Source organism: Stigmatopora argus, chromosome 17, assembly GCF_051989625.1.
Source record: "Stigmatopora argus isolate UIUO_Sarg chromosome 17, RoL_Sarg_1.0, whole genome shotgun sequence".
In the NCBI taxonomy this organism is placed as follows: Eukaryota; Metazoa; Chordata; class Actinopteri; order Syngnathiformes; family Syngnathidae; genus Stigmatopora; species Stigmatopora argus.
In genome coordinates, this window is record NC_135403.1 from 12,900,086 (window position 1) to 12,919,035 (window position 18,950).

At 43.2% G+C, this 18,950-nt stretch overlaps 2 protein-coding genes across 7 annotated transcripts in view; one reads left to right on the forward strand and one right to left on the reverse strand.

Annotated features, from left to right (window-relative positions):
* Positions 1-16,912, forward strand: part of drosha (drosha ribonuclease III) — a 76,777-nt gene extending 59,865 nt beyond the window's left edge. The window contains exons 27-44 of one of the 6 annotated variants that reach the window (XM_077623735.1): positions 564-705; positions 1,870-1,952; positions 3,956-4,059; positions 5,788-5,880; positions 8,059-8,105; positions 10,489-12,876; positions 13,453-14,507; positions 14,582-14,636; positions 15,069-15,117; positions 15,228-15,281; positions 15,364-15,447; positions 15,560-15,613; positions 15,696-15,772; positions 15,859-15,925; positions 15,999-16,053; positions 16,127-16,181; positions 16,266-16,335; positions 16,412-16,912. In XM_077623735.1, coding sequence (XP_077479861.1) covers positions 564-705; positions 1,870-1,952; positions 3,956-4,059; positions 5,788-5,880; positions 8,059-8,105; positions 10,489-10,634 — 615 coding nt within the window. In that variant the 3' untranslated portion in view covers positions 10,635-12,876; positions 13,453-14,507; positions 14,582-14,636; ... (8 more) ...; positions 16,266-16,335; positions 16,412-16,912. Of the gene's footprint in view, positions 1-563; positions 706-1,869; positions 1,953-3,955; positions 4,060-5,787; positions 5,881-8,058; positions 8,106-10,488; positions 12,877-13,452; positions 14,508-14,581; positions 14,637-15,068; positions 15,118-15,227; positions 15,282-15,363; positions 15,448-15,530; positions 15,614-15,695; positions 15,773-15,858; positions 15,926-15,998; positions 16,054-16,126; positions 16,182-16,265; positions 16,336-16,411 lie in introns of those variants that run through there. The other 5 variants (XM_077623730.1, XM_077623729.1, XM_077623731.1 and 2 more) reach the window with 5 other exon arrangements.
* Positions 12,172-18,950, reverse strand: part of cdh6 (cadherin 6) — a 106,681-nt gene continuing 99,902 nt past the window's right edge. Inside the window, exons 12-16 of the mRNA XM_077623736.1 lie at positions 17,682-17,818; positions 17,477-17,598; positions 16,727-16,844; positions 16,410-16,661; positions 12,172-14,082 (exon numbers count right to left, since the gene is read on the reverse strand). Coding sequence (XP_077479862.1) covers positions 13,583-14,082; positions 16,410-16,661; positions 16,727-16,844; positions 17,477-17,598; positions 17,682-17,818 — 1,129 coding nt within the window. The 3' untranslated portion in view covers positions 12,172-13,582. The remainder of the gene's footprint in view (positions 14,083-16,409; positions 16,662-16,726; positions 16,845-17,476; positions 17,599-17,681; positions 17,819-18,950) is intronic.

Genomic DNA, 18,950 nt, shown 5'->3' on the forward strand with positions numbered 1-18,950 from the left:
TTTTTCCGATTTTCGGACACTGCTTGATAGCAAAACCTGCGGTTACGTAGCAAAGAACTCTGAACTATTTTTTTTCGGAATGAAGTTTACAAATCGTGAGATTCGAGTGTTCAAAAACTTGGTTCGTACCGTGTTTTCTCCCATATAAGCCGTATTTGTAACTAAAAAAAAGATGACTAAACCAAGGGTACGGCTTATATGAGCACAAGATTTACTCTTTTTCACCAGTAGATATTGGCAAAGTACCATTTACTATTTGTTGGTTATTTTCAGTTTTGCAGCAAGAAAACAACCATTACTGGATGAATTAATTCCTTATATTTACCCTAATAATGTGCTTTTGATTCATACAGTATCTCAGAAATAGCATGTGCAAGTTTTTCCCTTCAAAGTAACACATTTGTACTCCCTATTAAAACCATGAATATGGAGGTGAAAATTCTCAATCAGGGCGGCTTATACGCGAAAAATTGTAAAATTCAACGATTTTAAGGCAATTTTAAGGGTGCGAATTATATGAAAAAATAAATAAAAACCTCTGTTTTTGTTGTCTTTTTGCCTAGCTACTGCGCAGCTCGCTGGTCAACAACCGCACGCAAGCCAAAGTGGCGGAGGAGTTGGGCATGCAGGAGTTCGCCATCACCAACGACAAAACCAAGCGGCCCGTGGCGCTTCGGACCAAGACTTTAGCCGACCTGCTCGAGTGTACGTACAAGCGCTTTTGTTTTTTTAATGTCCCTGAAGGCATCGCCGTCCCTGCTAGCTTAGCTTTCGTCGATGGATGGAGTGGCGGTGCAATGCTCCGCTTTCCCCACCGTTTCTGTGAAGCTCAGACGCGCCTGCCACCAATAGCTTTTAATTAAAGCGCTCGTCAACGCTCGATGTTTTCCTTTCCAATCCGCCGTTCCTGGAAATGATTTGGCTGGCGCGATAAACGAGACGCGGCTAGCGATTCGCTGACAAACAAGCGCCCAAATTAGGCCGCGTCGTTAAATCTTCATTTTTTAGCGCCGGCGGGCGGCGACCGACGTCACGTCAGTCGCCGCCGCCGTCGTTATTGGCTTTTAATCGAGCCTTAAGTTTCTTTCCTTTGCCATCGAGAAAAGCAATCACGCTAACGATCTGTTGTGGCTAAAAATACTTGGTCTCGAATGGGTTCATTCCCTGATAGGCTCGTATTTTATTCCCAGTGCAAAAAAAAATCATTTGTCATTGTTTAATTCGTATTAATACATCAAATATTGTCAATGATAAACAATAAAACAATTAAACAATTTGAAATTGGTAGCAAAGACACGGAGCCTATTTCTCTAATAAAAATGTACCGTACTTACTTGCATATTAGCCACTTTTGTCAGACCAAATAATGATGACTGAATCGAAGGAACGATTTTCTGCGCATAAAAACACGACATGCAAAAAAACTGCAAATTGACGGCGCCTTGACATGATGATGTCACGACAAAGTGGCACTGTTGCGTCATGACGTCAATTCGTACTCCCTTGCATAGTCAATACTGGGGTGTTGTAATTATTATTACTTTAAATACTACTTATTACTTAGTCTACTGATTCGTTCATTTTCCGTGCCACCTCCTCTCATGGGTCGCAGGGGTGCTGTAGCCTATCCCCAACCAACTACCAACAGCCAATCGCAGAATTATTTTACTTTAATACTTTAAATTGTACTTTTGCGTATCACCCTTATAAATATTTAGTGGGTATATCATTCTATTGTTGAAAAGTAGTACTACGTCGATAGCCCTGCAAAAATACTACATTTGTACATTTCCCTCATAAATACCCGTAAGTACACTAAAATGACTTTTTCGCCGCCTGCGTTGACAATTTTTTTTCTCTATTTTTCAGCTTTTATCGCGGCGCTCTACATTGATAAGGACCTGGAGTTCGTGCACACCTTCATGAACGTCTGCTTCTTCCCCCGACTGAAGGTGAGCGAGCACCCGTCGATAGCCTAGCCCGCCCGCCGGCCGCTGATCAATGAGCCGCTGAGATAGACCAATCGGAGGGAAGAAGCGCTAATGGTGCTTGCTTAATGGCGCGAGGATTGACGCAAAGGCTCCGACTGCTATCTCGGTCGTCCTCGGCGGGAATGGCCACGCCGTCGGCTTGTTAGCCGCCTTGGCCGACATTGATTGCCCGCGTCGACTTGCGTGCGTGGCGGAGGATGAACACCGGCCGAGGTGGATGAATTTTGACGAGCTTTCCAAAAGCGCAAAGATACGTGCGATTGGCCAAGTAGTCACGTTTGAGGAATAAAACTGTGTTTATTCACGTAAAGTGACTTTGTGGATCACGAGGTTAAAGATCAGAATAGAAATTCCACGATAACTTAATAACTGATTAGCCTAATTAGCTTAATTTCGCTAGTTTAAGGTTTTTGTACTGTTATATTATTTCATTGTCGTTAGAAATCTGTTTAAAACATAATCTAATGTCAATAACAATTAATAGAATTCAAGTTAAAAAAAATAAGACTTTTTAATAGTGTTTAAATCATAGGACGCCATCAACGGCGATCTATGTTCAAGTTCTTTAGCTGGGAAGACCGGATGTGGACGCTCATGTACATTCGCCAATTCCCAGTCAAAAAAGATTGGACGTCTATCGCCGTCAACATCACGAGGCGAGCTAATATGTCGCCGATGAACCTTCCTTCTAATGACTTGTCCTTTCCCGTCATGCCGACCTGCGGCGTTTCCAACTCGTAGAAGCGAGCCGGCGCCCCGAGAGACGAGGCGGCGGCGGCGGTGACGGCGAGGAAACCGAGTGCGGAGCCTTGAGAGGTCGGGAGCAATAAAGCGAGAGAGAGCGGGCTCTTTGGAGAAAATTAATAGGAGCAGACAGTTGCGGATTCCGACTCGTTCCCTTTTTACGAGCGGGCCGCTTCCCCGTTAATGGAAGAGCTTTTAGAAGTCCCTCCTGGATCGGGGCGCCGCACCTGGGAGACTCCGGGCCGCTTGGTATTTCTGGACGCGGATTGGCTTTTGTCTTAAGTAGCCCTGCCGTTTGTCCGCTTGTCCGCACCCTGCCGGAGAGTGCTCGCAGAAAATGGAAATGGAATAAAAGCACAGATTTGTCATTTCTGTAAAATGGGAAGGGAGGGGGGGGTGCTGTATGGTGCATCATGCAGTTTGGGTTGAAATGGGAGGGGAGGGGCTTGAGGGAGCGTGTGGTGGCGAGGTGACGCGGTGCGTTTTTGCGTGGCAATGGGAGGGAGGGCGGTGTGGTGACCTGGTGCGTTTTGAGTGTGTGCGGTCGATTGGTTGCCGTCTTTTGGTCGCTAGTCTTTTGGTCGCTGGTCTTTTGGTCGCCCCAACCGCGACAACGGGCGACCAAAAGACCGGCGACAAAACAAGGTAAAACAACATGGTCTACGCATCAATAAAAGCCAACAATTGCCATGAGCAGTTTCACTGAGCCGACGTGTGAGTGTATAAGAGTTTGTATGTACATGCGTTGTCCCTTTAAGAAGCGACGTCCGTCAGGGTCTTGACAAATTCTCCAACAAAAAACAATAAAAGTCCGGGAAATTTGGAGCTTTTCTTTAGCCTAATAATTACTAGGGCATTAAGTATGACTAAATAGTCATTTGCAGTTTGTATTTAGGGAACGATTTAAATGGTAATTATCACTTTTCTTCCGGGCGACCAAAAGACCGGCGACCAATCGACCGTGTACCGTTTTGAGTGGCAATGGGAGGGGCTTCTGTGAGGACGGTGTGGTGACAGGGTGCAATTTATGTCAAAATGGTATGGAGGGAGGAGAGGCTTAAGGGAGGACGGTGTGGTGACGCGGTGCAATTTGTGTCGAAATTGTATGGAGGGAGCCGGGGCTTAAGGGAGGACGGTGTGGTGACCTGGTGCATTTTGTGTGGCAATGGGAGGGGCTTGCGTGAGGACAATGTGGTAACATGGTGCAATTTGTGTGGCAGGAGTTCATCCTCAACCAGGATTGGAACGACCCCAAATCCCAGCTGCAGCAGTGCTGCCTGACGCTCAGGACCGAGGGCAAGGAGCCCGATATTCCGCTCTACAAGTAAGACACCACACACTAGATGCCGAGCGTCCCATCCCCTAAGGCTGGGACGCCGGGCCAATTGACGCCGCGTCTTTGTCCCGGTCGAAATGCCAGCAAAACAGTTAACAGTAAATATTATTTGGGAGTGGGAACTTGATACAAGATTTTTAGGATAAAAACTTAAACATGGTCTTTGAGATACAACCAAAACAAAATCTTTTCCATAAACTCCGCCCCCAAAATGCACATTTCATTAAATAAGGTCCAGTTATTTTCTTGTAAAGGCCTCCACTGTGAAGCGTCTTTGTCTGTCGCTACGGCAACAAACCAAGTCTTTTTTGTCAAATAACGCTCCTGCCTTGACCCTTGACGTCAAAGGGCGCGCGGGGGTGCCGTGAACCCGATCCATTCACTCGTATGAAAAAAAATAAGAGCTACAATGAAGTCGGCCTTTAAAAAAATAGTTTTTCCAGCTTTTAATAACAATAAATCGAGCGTTGAGAACATTGGGAATTGAAACCAGCGCGTTTAAACTGGATTCGGCTTCGGCGCCCTCTTGTTTGCGGCGCGCCAAAACGGGAGGTGAATAATTGACGAGGTGACCACGTTGCATTAAAAATGGAACGCGCGCGCTCTGGAAATAAGTCAATTGTGCGGGTGAATAATTCAGGCAGGCGTGTTTATGCAAATGTTAACATTTCCAACATGGAGAGACTTTTGTTTCGCACGTCGCTCCCCGCAGAAGAAAAAGACCGTCACAAATTCGCTTTTTTCCGCTTTTCAACAAGGTACATCATGTTTTTTTGGGGTCGTTTTTTTATCCTCGCACTCGCTGCAACTGTTTTTTTGGGGGGGTGACGGGACGCTTTAATGAAAAGGCCGCGCCGTACTTGAGCTGGAGAGATTTCAATTGTATTTGTTGCCATGGCAACTAGTCAAGAGGATTTATTTTTTGGGTCCGTCAATTTGACAGATTATTGATGGTCTTAAAAGAGTTTATTGGCCTAAAATTGTCTTTTTTATCATAAAAATGATTCTATTGACTGTTAATGTATTTCATTAAAAGTAATTGGTTTCTTTAGTTTAGTTTTATTTTAAAGAGGCACTCACTACAAATTAAAAAAAGAAAAATATGGATGAAATTAGTTGTGATTTTTAATTTTTTTTGTCAGAAATTTCATTTCAAGTAAATATAACAAAAACAAACTAAATCAATGTCCATGTTTTGTTTAAACAAAATAAAATACAGGTGAAGGCTTTATTTCATTTTTAAAAAACCAACACATTTATTTACTCACTACAAATTAAAAAAAAGAAAAATATGCATGAAAATAGTTGTAATTTTTAGTTTTTTGTCCAAAATTTGATTTCAAGTAAATATAACAAAAACAAACTAAACACACTGTCCATGTTTTGTTTAAAGAAAATGAAATCCTTCATTTTCAGCTATTTGTAATGATATTTATTCCTTCTACGATTCCATTCCACACGATGATGATGCACCGTTCCTGTGAAATCAAACCTTCAACAAGTTCAACAAAACTCAAACAAACAACGCTTTGTGACGGATTCCAGTAAATTTGTAGCGCTTGTAAATAATCATTTTTCTTTTCCTTCCTTGTTTCTTTTGTGTCCCCCGACGACGGCGCTCTTTGCGCATCGGTCGGCCTTGGCCCTGCTTTCTTGTTCATTTCTTTTCCTCATTGTTTGGCCTCACTTTGTTGTTGTTGTTGTTTGTTTTTTCAGGACGCTCCAAACGGTGGGGCCTTCGCACGCCCGCACCTACACCGTCGCCGTCTACTTCAAGGGCGAACGTATCGGCTGCGGCAAAGGCCCCAGGTGAGCTGGAACTCGGCGCAAAATGGCTCAAACTAATTTGACAAAATTAGATTGAAATCTACTTTCATTTATTGCGTCGTTTCGGCTTAAGGAACAAACCCTGACCTCATAAATTTCACTTTCCCAATTTTTTGCAGATCCACCCTAAAACTAAAAAATAAAAGTTCTCTCAATGTTTTTTTTTTAGTTAAATCCAGTGCAAATGGGTAGGACAAATTCGACAAAATTCTATTTCATGTTTTGTGTAGACTTTTTTTGTTCACGTTGTTGGACATTGAAAAACTCGGAGAATTGAAATTTACTCTCATTTATTGCGCCGTTTCGACTCAAGGAGCAAATCCTGACCTCAGAAATTTTACTTTTTTTTGCAGATCCACCATAAAAATAATAATTCTGTCAATTTTTTTTTTTGTTCAATTCAGTGCAAATGAGGACGCATTCAACAAAATTATATTTGACATTTTGTAGACTTTTTTTGTTCTGAGGGACGTTGAAAAACTCGAAGAATTATAATTTACCGTATTTTCACGACTATAAGGCGCACTTAAAAGTCTTGAATTTTCTCCAAAATAGACAGGGCGCCTTATAATCCAGTGTGCTTTATATATGGAAAAAAATAAAATTTGTCATTCATTGAGGGTGCGCCTAATAATGCGGTGCGCCTTATAATGCGGTGCGCCTTGTAGTCGAGAAAATACGGTACTCTCATTTATTGCGTCGTTTCGTCTTAAGGAACAAACCTTGACCCCAGAAGTCATTTTCAGTGTTCACGTTTTTTTGCAGATCCACCATAAAAATAAAAATAGAAGTTCTCTCAATATTTTTTTTTAGTTCAATCCAGGGCAAATGGGTCGGACACATTCAACAAATGATATTATAGTTAGTCATTATAGTTGAAACAAACGCATTGCACTTGTAGGAGTGAGAGACTCCTTGAAAGAGCCATGTTTGGCTCTGGAACCGCAGTCGACGAGGCACCAAAGGGTTAGGAATTGACATTCTGTCAAAGAGCGACTCCCCGCCGCCTCGATAATGGGCCGCCGGCCGAGTCACGGCGGCGCTTCGTCCACGCCGTTTATTAGCGTAATTAAGCTGTGGTCGGGCCTTTCTATCGGGAGACGCATTACGCACAATGAAAATCAATCGATCCTTTATTGATTTGACGTAAAGTGCCGTACGGAGAAATAAATGGCGGCGACCAGATGGCTAGGTCACAAACGCAATTGTCAAAACCACTTCTGAAGCCGAGTGGAGAAAATTCGCCGAAAATTACTTTTTATTTTCAACTTTTTGTCAATTTGACTTCTAAGAATAAATATTCAAATGAGACAAATATCTCCACTCCTAAATTTCCTGCAAAATAGGTTCATCAAAATTACAAACATTTTAATTTGAAATAAAATGTGTCAATTTGACCTTTATGAGTAAGCATAACATTAGAAAGTAGAAATTGTACGCATTTTTTTTAACCAAAAAGTGGGTCAATTTGATTTTTAAGAATAAATATTCAAATGAGAAAAATAACTGAACTCATAAATATACTACAAAATAAGTTCATAACAAAAATTACAACAATTTTAATTTGAAAAAATCTATAAAAACTTGGACCTTTTTGTATAAACCCAAAAATAGAAAGTATAAATTCCACGGGAAACAATGTTGAAATATTTAATGGCCAAAATTAAACATTTAAAACAAGTCAATTTGACTGTCGATCTCCTCGCAGGGTTTAAAAAAATTGAGCTAAAATGCTAAAACAAACAAACAAAAAAACAACCATTGTATAAAAGTAGTACCGGAGACTTTGATCAAAACGACAACATTCGCCGAAATAAGATAACAATAAAAAAAGATGGAATTTTGGAAACGAGTCGTCTATTAATCCCACCCACGACTTGTGGATTTATGGCGGGGGGCCTAGGGGTCATGTTTTCCCCAAAGATGGGATTCGAGTCAGAGTTTGGCTTTCCGATTAGACTAAATCCATCAAACGGTCTCGGCAAATCCCCCACGCCGGCTAATCTGCAGATAACTTTGTCTCGGCGCGGGGATGCGGGTATTTCCTCTCTTAAGCCCCGCTGCCATTGTTCGCCGTAAACACCTTGGTTAAGACGGCGAATATGCTAAAGACCTTTACTCCATCCGCTTCTGTCTTATTTTATTTTTTTCTTCCCGTAGCATCCAGCAAGCGGAAATGGGAGCCGCCATGGACGCCCTCGACAAATGTGAGTACCAGAAATTCCGTAACTTTTTAAAACACAAACCGATATTTGTCCTTTCTGGGTTTCGGAAGGTGTTTTTAATCTATTGCAGGATTCTCGTGCGCATTCAAAATACGTGGAAATAAACAATAGGCGACTGCACTTCCACCTGTGCCCACTAGTTGGCAGAATTCAGCCATATTAATTACGATATATTTAATTTATAATTAGAATCCTGTATATGGGCAAATTTGGACTAAAACTGCGCTAAAAACTATTAAACTGTACTTTCATCCGTGCCCACTAGTTGGCAGAATTCATCCTTAAGTACGACATGTTTTCATTTCTAGAATTTAGCCATATTGAGTACGATATATTTAATTCATATTTAAAATCCTGTAAGTATGATGTATTTCATTTCTAGCATTTAGAATCCCGCATTTAGGCAAGTTTGGACTAAAACTGCACTTAAAACTATTCAACTGCACTTTCACCCGTGCCCACTAGTTGGCAGACTTTAGCCACATTGAGTACGATATATTTAATTTATATTTAAAAACCTGCATTTCGGCAAATTTGGACTAAAACTCCACTAAAACTGAAAACTATTCAACTGCACTTCCACCCTTGCCCAGTAGTTGGAGGACTTTAGCCATATTATGTACGATATATTTAATTTATATTAAAATCCTGTATTTGGGCAAGTTTGCACTAGGAACTTTTCAACTGCAATTCCACCTGTGCCCACTAGTTGACAGAATTCAACTCCTATTGATTACAATATATTTCAGTTATATTTCGAATCTCGGATTTGGGCGACAAACTGCACTAAAAATTTAAAACTATTCAAAGATAAAAGCAGCTTTCAGAAATGTACTTTTTCCTCCATTTTGACGAATAAACGTTTTCAAGCGTAGCATCGGGTTTAATGGAATGGAGACTGGAATCCTATGGCAAGATATGAGGTGGGCGCCATCGATTGTTACACAAACAGAAGCGGCTTTTGATGATTGGCGAGCTTTCCAGCTGGCTCGCCTCGTCTGCGGCCTGGGAGGGCGTCGGTCGCGCGCTTTGTACGTTGCCGTTTGAAGGGCGCCCGGAGGTTCCTCGGGGCTCGCAATTCTTTTTTTGGTCCTCTTCACACTGCCGCTTCTTCTTCTTCTTCTGCGTTTTCATCTTGTCATCAAAGTCCACCACTCCGAGAAGAAGAAAAAAAACGGGGTACTTTGCCGCATAGTCGAGTAGAATTGCTTACACTTACGATGAGTCGTCAAATAGTCCGGACCTGCCGACACGTGATCAGTCGTTAAAGTCCCTCCCCTTTTTTGAAGCGCTAATTAAACCTTGAGCTTTTGTAGGAGTGTTCAAAAAATCAATGAGCGGGATCTGTAACTATTAAAATTGCGCGAGCAAAATCATTTTTGGAAGGTTTCGGATTTCAAATGTGCAAATTTTAAACAAATTGACCAACAAAAATGACTCTTTACAATTGGAAAAAAAAGAATCATATATTTTTCACTGACTTCAACTTCAACCATTTAAACCGTTTAGAGCACAGTGTCAAAGTGGCGGCCCGGGGGCCAAATCTGGCCCGCCGCATCATTTTGTGTGGCCCGGGAAAGTAAATCATGAGTGCCGACTTACTGTTTTAGGATCAAATTAAAATGAAGAGTTAAGATGTAGATTACATTTCCTGATTTCCCCCCTTTTAAATCAATAATTGTAATTTTTTAATCAATTTTTTCTGTGTTTTTAGTTCAAAAATCATTTTGTAAAACCTAAAAATATATTTTTTAAAAAGCTAAAATAAACATTGTTTTAAATCTATAAAAAACTGAATATTCAGGGATTTTAATCCAGTTCTTTTAATCCATTTATTTTTTTAAAAATCTAAATATATCTAAAATGGTCCGGCCCACATGAAATCGAGTTGACGTTAACGCGGCCCGCGAACCAACCCGAGTCTGACACCCTTGGACTAGATAATAAAAATAATGACCGTTAATTAAAAATAAATTTTTGACTGACTTGCGACTGTCCAACATGGTGACTAACTGACTTGACAGTGCAGTATTAAATTTTTAAAACGTCCTATCCGGCAAAACCCGCATCTTTTTAGCAAACGCGCAACACTCCGGACCCCGGCTGGGCGTCGTCGTAAATCCCGAGCGGCGCCGGCGTCTAATGAAGTCCTCTCGCCCCGTTAATGAATCGCGTCTGACATCAAACAAGCTCGTCAGATTTCACGGCGTGGTTAATAACCAAAGAACAACGCCTCCAATCTTTTGGCTCACTGGACCGAAGTGAAAGCGCCGCCAAACAGCCGTTCGCCGTCGGAAGGAGAAGGCCCGCCCCCTCCCTTCCGCGTTCGGTCACCCCAACCAATCTCGCTTCTCTTCCCCGGCAGATAACTTCCCGCAGATGGCCCATCAGAAGCGCTTCATCGAGCGCAAGTACCGGCAGGAACTGAAGGAGATGAGACGCGAGCGCGAACGCCAGGACGGCAGAGCGCCGGGACGGCAGGAGGCCACACGGCCTGGCTCGCCACGGTGAGGACACGCCCAGAAAAGTGCCTCGGCCACTCCCCTTTTTTAAAATGACGAAAGTAAATAAAGCTAAATGGAATGATATGCAAATCAAGTGGATTTTAATTCAAGTTGGCCGCCGCCGCCGTGGTCGCGCCATCTGCCGCTCAGTCCCCCCTCAACGAGCCAAATTAGATTGTTTTTCTTTTGCTTTTCCTAATTCCCGCCTCCCTAATCCAATTGGCTGTCAAGATGGCGGTCTTTGTTCGCCATTGTCTCCAGCGACGTGGCGTACGATTTCCATGTTGATACTTTGTTTTTTTCAATCATGATTTGTCCCCAGTTTAGGTCTTGTATTTTTGGATGAAAGCTTTGTTTTCCAATCCTAATTTGTCCTCAGTTTAGGTCTTGGATTTTTGGACTTTTTGGACGAATGCTTTGTTTTCCAATCCTAATTTGTCCTCAGTTTAGGTCTTGGATTTTTGGACTTTTTGGATGAATCCTTTGTTTTCCAATCCTAATTTGTTCTCAGTTTAGGTCTTGGATTTTTGGATGAATTCTTTGTTTTCCAATCCTAATTTGTCCTCAGTTTAGGTCTTGGATTTTTGAACTTTTTGGGCGAATGCTTTGTTTTCCAATCCTAATTTTTCCTCAATTTGGGTCTTGGATTTTTGTTTGAATGCTTTGTTTTCAAATCCTAATTTGTCCTCAATTCAGGTCTTGGATTTTTGGGCGAATGGTTTGTTTTGCAATCCTAATTTGTCCTTAGTTTAGGTCTTGAATTTTTGGACTTTTTGGACCAATGCTTTGGTTTCCAATCCTAATTTGTCCCCAGTGTAGGTCATGGATTTTTGGATGAATGCTTTGTTTTCCAATCCTTATTTGTCCTGAATTTAGGTCTTGGATTTTTGGACAAAAATCCTTGTTTTCCAATCCTAATTTGTCCTCAATTTAGGTCTAGGATTTTTGGACGAATACTTTGTTTCCAATCCTAATTTGTCCTCAATTTAGATCTTGGATTTTTGGACGAATGCTTTGTTTTCCAATCCAATTTTGTTTTCCAATCCTAATTTGTCCTCAATTTAGGTCTCGGATTTTTGGACGAATACTTTGTTTCCAATCCTAATTTGTCCTCAATTTAGGTCTTGGATATTTGGATTTTTTGGACCAATGCTTTGGTTTCCAATCTTAATTTGTCCCTAGTTTAGGTCTTGGATTTTTGGACAAAAATCCTTGTTTTCCAATCCTAATTTGTCCTCAATTTAGGTCTTGGATTTTTGAAGAAAGCTTCGTTTTCGCATCTTAATTTATCCTCAGTTTAGGATTTGGATTTTTGGTCAAATGCTTTCTTTTCCAATCCGAATTTATCCTCAGTTTAGGTCTTGGATTTTTCGACCAATGCTTTGTTTTCCAATTCAAATTTGTCCCCAGTTCAGGTCTTGGATTTTTGGACAAATGCTTTGTTTTCCAATCCTAACTTGTCCTCAGTTTAGGTCTTGGATTCTTGGACAGAAAGCACCAACGAAACGGAGGAACGGATTCAAAGTGGAATGAAGTCCGAAAAATGGCTTTTGAAGATATTTAATTGTGTCATATAAATATCCAGTACAAAATCTCACGTTGTACAAAGCAGAATTGCCGGAGGGACGCACGTGGGCTACGGCGAGCCGTCCCCACGCGTTGGCGGCCCGCGGCCGGACGGCGTCTACACACGGACAAGCACACGTCTACTGGATGGCGGCGTTTGCCTTACCTAAGAAAAGCAAAAGGACCACGTTCCCAAGACGCCACACAAAATCTCTTTTGCCACTAGCTAATACTCAAGAGTCCGCTTGACTTGGTCGGGACTAAAACCTCCTTTGCCTCCCTTGGAAGAAAGCTTTCTGGAAATGGAAGCCCCGCCCTCGGCGCCGCAGACCCGGCCGGCCGGACCACCCCGTCGGGCGGTCACCACCCGACCTGCGTCCAGTCTCGATAATTTCAGGTCAGGGGAATCCGCCAAAATGGAATCGAAGCAACCGATTGAAGAGGCTGGTTGCCCCGCCCCCCCAAAAGTTCAGAAAGCTCTACCTCCAAAGATCGGGTTGAAGTGACACTACGCTAGCAACATTACAAGCACCTTTGAGCCGTTCCAGAGACGACACGCACGCCTCCCCCGTTCCGGAGACCGCCTCCCACCACGTGAGAAACCAAGCGTCTCCCCCCCTGGCTCGGTGGGCGGGACTCCCGAAAGGCGACGGTACCGCTCCGGAACGCCGCCAGGTGAAGAAGTAGGTGGCTGTACAGTGTATTTGTATCATGTCACGTACACAAGCAGATCGATCACGATATACGCAGCGGGAGTTTGTCGCGGAAACACGGAAAAACAGTTGGCCGCCGCCGCTCCATGTCCGTCGCGGGCGGGAGGCGGCGGCTCCAGGAAAATGAAGAAAACTCAGCTGGACATACGCAGGAGTGTCCAAACTCTTTCCTGGTGGGGACCGACCGGTTTGTGAGTAAACCAAAGTTGAAATTTGAACTAGCTAGCCACTTTAGCTGAGACCTTATTGTTTATTTACTTAAATTGATGCTAGCATTCGAACTGAATTGGACAGCACTGAACTGTGAGCATTTACTTCCGGAAAGACCTCCGATTGGATGTCGGTGGCAGCCAATAAATTATTGTTTATGTAGTTGGGGATTAATTGTCAAGTTTTTGATTTTAGGGTTGGATTTAGCCCAATTCCCCCAAATTTGCAGCGATGGTGATGCTTAGAATTTGGCTCAGGAACTAGCAAGAATCGGGTTTCTAAGAATGACTCACAGACGCGTTGGCAGCGTTAACATGGTGGTTATTATTTTTTCAGGCTTTTTTTGCAGTTGACAAGCAGACCGGAATCCACCCGGAAGCAGCCGGAGACGACTCGTTAGCGACCCAGACCTTTCACTGACTGTGGTTTGGACACCCCCGCCCAGCCCCGCCAAGCCCCGCCGCCGTTAGGAGTCGCTGTCGTCGGCCCCGTACATGTCGGCCAGTTTCTTGAAGCGGGGGCCCCACTCGCTCAGGTAGTTGTAGTCCTGCTCGCCCTCGGTGGTGGCCGACTCCAGCGAGCTGAGCGACTCGGCCACCGAGCCGCCGCCCTCGTAGGCATAGGTGGCCAGCGAGTCGTAAGGCGGCGCCGCCGGGTCGGCGTCGTTGTCCTGGATCTTCTGCTCGATGAAGTCCCGCACGTCGCCGTTGCGGTCCCGCGTCGGCCTGGCGGCGGGGGGCCGGCGCACCGGCGGGTAGCAGGCCTCGGGCGCGATGTCCCGCCGCTGCTTGCCCTCCTCCACCGCCTCGGGGTTGCGCAGGGCGCCCATGTCGAAGGCCTGCGTGTCCTCCTCGCCGCCGCCCTCGTCGTTGTAGCTGACCACGTTGTCCCGGACGTCCTCCTTGGAGATGATCAGGGGCTCCTTCTTGCGTTGACGCCTCAGGGCGGCGAACAGGACCACGATCACTGCGGAGGGACGACACGACTCGGTCAACAAGTTACCAACCAGACCGATACTTGGACTTTCTGCCTTAGACGAAATCCACGTCCTGAAAATGGTTTCAAGAGCCCAGCGTTGGACTTTTAAATGGTTTGTTTGCTGACAAAACGAAAGCATAACCAGAACGCCAACTCCTCCCTCCCTCAGACCCAGAAACCCCAGGACTTGCTTCTTCAACACTAACGTGGAGCGTGGACTTTATGCCTTACTTGACCTTGACTGTTAGGAATGCATTTGGCAGGACAGTTTAACTTTAGTCTTGACCCAAGCATAGCCTTACCGATGACGATCAACGTTCTATTGTCTTGTTAAGCTAGGTTTCCATGCTAACTGCTGTCTTTTTGAGGGTTATCGAGTGAAAAGGGCGAAGCTGAAACTGGACCAAGAACTGGTACGTATATATTTTAGTGACTTCTCTATCCGCCTTGATTCAGGTTTCCGTGCTAACTGCTATCTTTTTTTTAGGTTTATCGTGTGAAAAGGACGACAGTGTTTAGCAGAAACTATGGCTCAAGAACTGGTACGTATATATTTTATTGACTATGATGTTGTCTCTTATCGATAACCAAAACGTAGACTTGATTTAATCTGTACGCCATGTTTTAGGTTTCCATGCTAACTGCTACTTTTTTAAACAATATTTCTTAATACTTTATACCTTTTTTATGTATTCACGACCTTAACGACTCGAGGCAGTCATCGTTCTAATAGCTTAGTTTCTTCATTCTAGTCTTGGACATTTTTTGGGAACTATTCAGGCCAGGAAAGCTACCAGTTCTGATGATCAGCCTCAGTCTGCAGAAGGTCCCAACCTTGTGTGGGCCTCCTGTGTATGGTTCCAGTTTTAACTAGGTCTAATTTGTCTTTTGCTGTGTCTGTGCTTGCTACTGCTACAAACTAAATTCCCTGAATGCAGGATGAATAAAAGTTAATCTAATCAAATCTTTTTTAGGGTTATTGTGTGAAAACGGCGAAGGTGTGAAACTATGGCCCAAGAACTGGTACGTACATATTTTATTGACTGGTTTTGTCTCTTATTGACGACCATAGACTTACTTTTTCTTTGTCCGCCATGTTTCAGGTTTCCATGCTAACTGCTGTCTTTTTTTAGGGTTGTCGTGTGAAAAGGGCAAAGATTTGAAGCAGAAATATGGCCCAAGAACAGGTACGTATATATTTTAATGACTGGTTTTGTCTATCGACGACCAAAACGTACACTTTTTTAAAATCTGTTCGCCATGTTTTAGGTTTCCCTGCTAACTGCTGTCTTTTTGAGGGTTATCGTGTGAAAGGGGCGAAAGTGTCAAGCAGAAGCTGTGGCCCAAGAACTGGTACGTAAATATTTTGACTGCGAGTGTGTCTCTTATCGACAACCCAAGGCTTATGTTTTCTTTATTTGTCTGCCATGTTTCAGGTTTCCACGCTAACTGCTGTGTTTTTTAGGGTTATCGTGTGAAAGGGGCGAAAGTGTCAAGCAGAACTATGGCCCAAGAACAAGTACGTATATATTTTAGTGACTGGTTTTGTCTATCGACAACCAAAACTTACACTTTTTTAAAATCTGTTCGCCATGTTTTAGGTTTCCCTGCTGCGTTTTTGAGGGTTATTGTGTGAAAGGGGCCAAAGTGTGAAGCAGAAGCCATGGCCCAAGAACTGGTATGTAAATATTTTATTGAATGGGATTTTGTCTCTTATCGACGACCCAAGACTTACGTTTTCTTTATTTGTCTGCCATGTTTCAGGTTTCCACGCTAACTGCTGTCTTTTTGAGGGTTATCGCGTGAAGCAGAAACTATGGGCCAAGAACTGGTATGTATATTTTTTAGTGACTTATCTGTACGCCATGTTTTAGGTTTCCGTGCTAACTGCTATCTTTTGTTAGGGTTATCGTGTGAAAAGGACGAAGGTGTTTTGCAGAAACTATGGCCCAAGAACTGGTACGTATATATTTTAGTGACTTATCTATCCGCCCTGTTTTAGGTTTCCGTGCTAACTGCTATCTTTTGTTAGGGTTATGGCGTGAAAAGGACGAAGGTGTTTTGCAGAAACTATGGCCCAAGAACTCGTACGTAAATATTTTATTGACTGCGATTGTCTCTTATCGACAACCCAAAACTTACATTATCTTTATTTGTCTGCCATGTTTCAGGTTTCCATGCTATCTGCTGTCTTATTGAGGATTATCGTGTGAAAAGGGCAAAGATGTGAAGCAAGAACTGGTATGTACATATTTTATTGACTGTGATTTTGTCTATCGACAACCAAAATTGACACTTTTTTGTCTTGTACTCACAGAGCAAGATCATGACGCAAAGCAAAATGGCCACCAGCGCCCCGGTGCTGAGCCCGGCCGTGGCCGTCAGCGCCTCGGCGTTGCACAGCTTCATGTTGCCCTCGCGGTCACACGTGCACACCCGCACCGTCAGCGTACTGGTGGCGCTGCGCGCTGGGAGGCCGCCGTCCGAGATCACCACCGGCACCTGATGCACGCTCTTCTGGACAGCGCTGTAGCCGTTCCTGCGGGTCAAGATCCACGCCGTGTTGTCTGCGGAGAAGTCGGACAGCGTCAGAAGCAGAGCGGCACCGAAGTGTGACGGCGGCGGCAACTACCTTTGTTGTCGCGGACGGAGAAGTTGGCCTTGCTGGTCGACTCCTGCGCCAGGCTGAAGGAGAAGCGGTGACCACCAGCGGGCTCGTCCAGGTCCATTGCACTTATTGTCTGGATCCTCTGCAAGCGCCAGACATAGTGCAAACTCTTTAATTGCTATTCCTGTAAATAAAAAAGCTAAGCAAAAAGTAAGTGTAAATTATTTTATTTTGGGTGCCTGGGACTTGAACCCGGGTCTCCCAAATGGCAACTGGTTACTCTAACCACTGAGCTAATTGCACATGCAGACTTCATCTGCGGAGGGCATAAAAGGCCTTTCGCTGCAGGGAAATTGTTAAAAAAAATACCTAAGTGTTACTGGCAAATTGTCATTTCAGTTGCCGAGTTACCTCAGACCAGGGGTCTCCAACTCCAGTCCTCAAAGACCCCTAAGTCAGTCTGTTTTCCATGTCTCCCTCCACCGTCACACCCGAATCAAGTAATCAGCAAGCTGTATACTTGATTCGGGTGTGTTAGTAGAGGGAGACATGGAAAACAGACTGGATAGGCGCCCTCGAGGACCGGAGTTGGAGACCCCTGGTCTGAGGTAACTCAGTGAGGGACCCTATCCAGTCTGTTTTCCACTTCTCCCTCCGACAACACCTCCGTATCAAGTCATCAGCAAGCTGATGACTTGGTTCGGATGTGTTATTGGAGGAAGACTTGGAAAACAGACTGGATAAGGACCCTCGAGGACTGAAGTTGGTACTCACCTGATTGGCTTTGGCGTTCTCGCACACAAACGTCTCGTAGTTGGTGGCGAAGGTCGGAGCGTTGTCGTTGACATCCAGGACTCGAACGTAGACGGGAACGCGGCTCGATTGTTGATGGTTGTCTGGGGAAAAAAGTAAGAGCGGTGTTACTTAGCTAGCGGTGAAGCGAGCCAACGACCTTCCAAACCGACGGAACACCACTCACTGAACTCGGAGGCCACCACGGAGATGTTGTGCCAGGCGCTCTCTTCGCGGTCCAGTTGCCGAAGGAGGAAGACGGAGCCGTTGACGGCGTGGACGTCAAAGACTCGGTCCATGTCGGTGCGCCGGTCGATGGAGTACCTGACACAACAAAAACTTTGAAAGGTAAGCGAGGATTGGAAACCAGGACGAAGTTCACTGATGTCGTTTTTTTATGAATAAAGCCTTGTTGTACATTGTCATTTTTTACAAAAAAGCCTTGTTGTACATTGTCATTTTTTACAAAAAAGCCTTACTATACTATGCCGTTTTTTGGAATAAAAAAGCCTTACTATACCATGTCGTTTTTTAAGAAAAAAAAGACTTACTATACTATGTCGTTTTTTGAGGAAAAAAGCCTTACTATACTGTCGTTTTTAAGGGAAAAAAGCCTTACTATACTATGTCGTTTTTTTGAGAAAAAAGCCTTACTATACTATGCCGTTTTTTGGAGTAAAAAAGCCTTACTATACTATGTCGTTTTTTGGAATAAAAAAGCCTTACTATACTATGTCGTTTTTTAAGAAAATAAGCCTTACTATACTATGCCGTTTTTTGGAATAAAAAAGCCTTACTATACTATGTCGTTTTTTGGAATAAAAAAGCCTTACTATACTATGTCGTTTTTTAAGAAAATAAGCCTTACTATACTATGCCGTTTTTTGGACTAAAAAAGCCTTACTATACTATGTCGTTTTTTAAGAAAATAAGCCTTACTATACTATGCCGTTTTTTGGAATAAAAAAGCCTTACTATACTATGTCGTTTTTTAAGAAAATAAGCCTTACTATACTATGCCGTTTTTTGGAATAAAAAAGCCTTACTATACTATGCCGTTTTTTGGAATAAAAAAGCCTTACTATACTATGTCGTTTTTTGGAATAAAAAAGCCTTACTATACTATGTCGTTTTTTAAGAAAATAAGCCTTACTATACTATGCCGTTTTTTGGAATAAAAAAGCCTTACTATACTATGTCGTTTTTTAAGAAAATAAGCCTTACTATACTATGCCGTTTTTTGGAATAAAAAAGCCTTACTATACTATGTCGTTTTTTGGAATAAAAAAGCCTTACTATACTATGTCGTTTTTTAGAATAAAAAAGCCTTACTATACTATGCCGTTTTTAGGAATAAAAAAGCCTTACTATACTATGCCGTTTTTTGGAATAAAAAAGCCTTACTATACTATGTCGTTTTTTAAGAAAATAAGCCTTACTATACTATGCCGTTTTT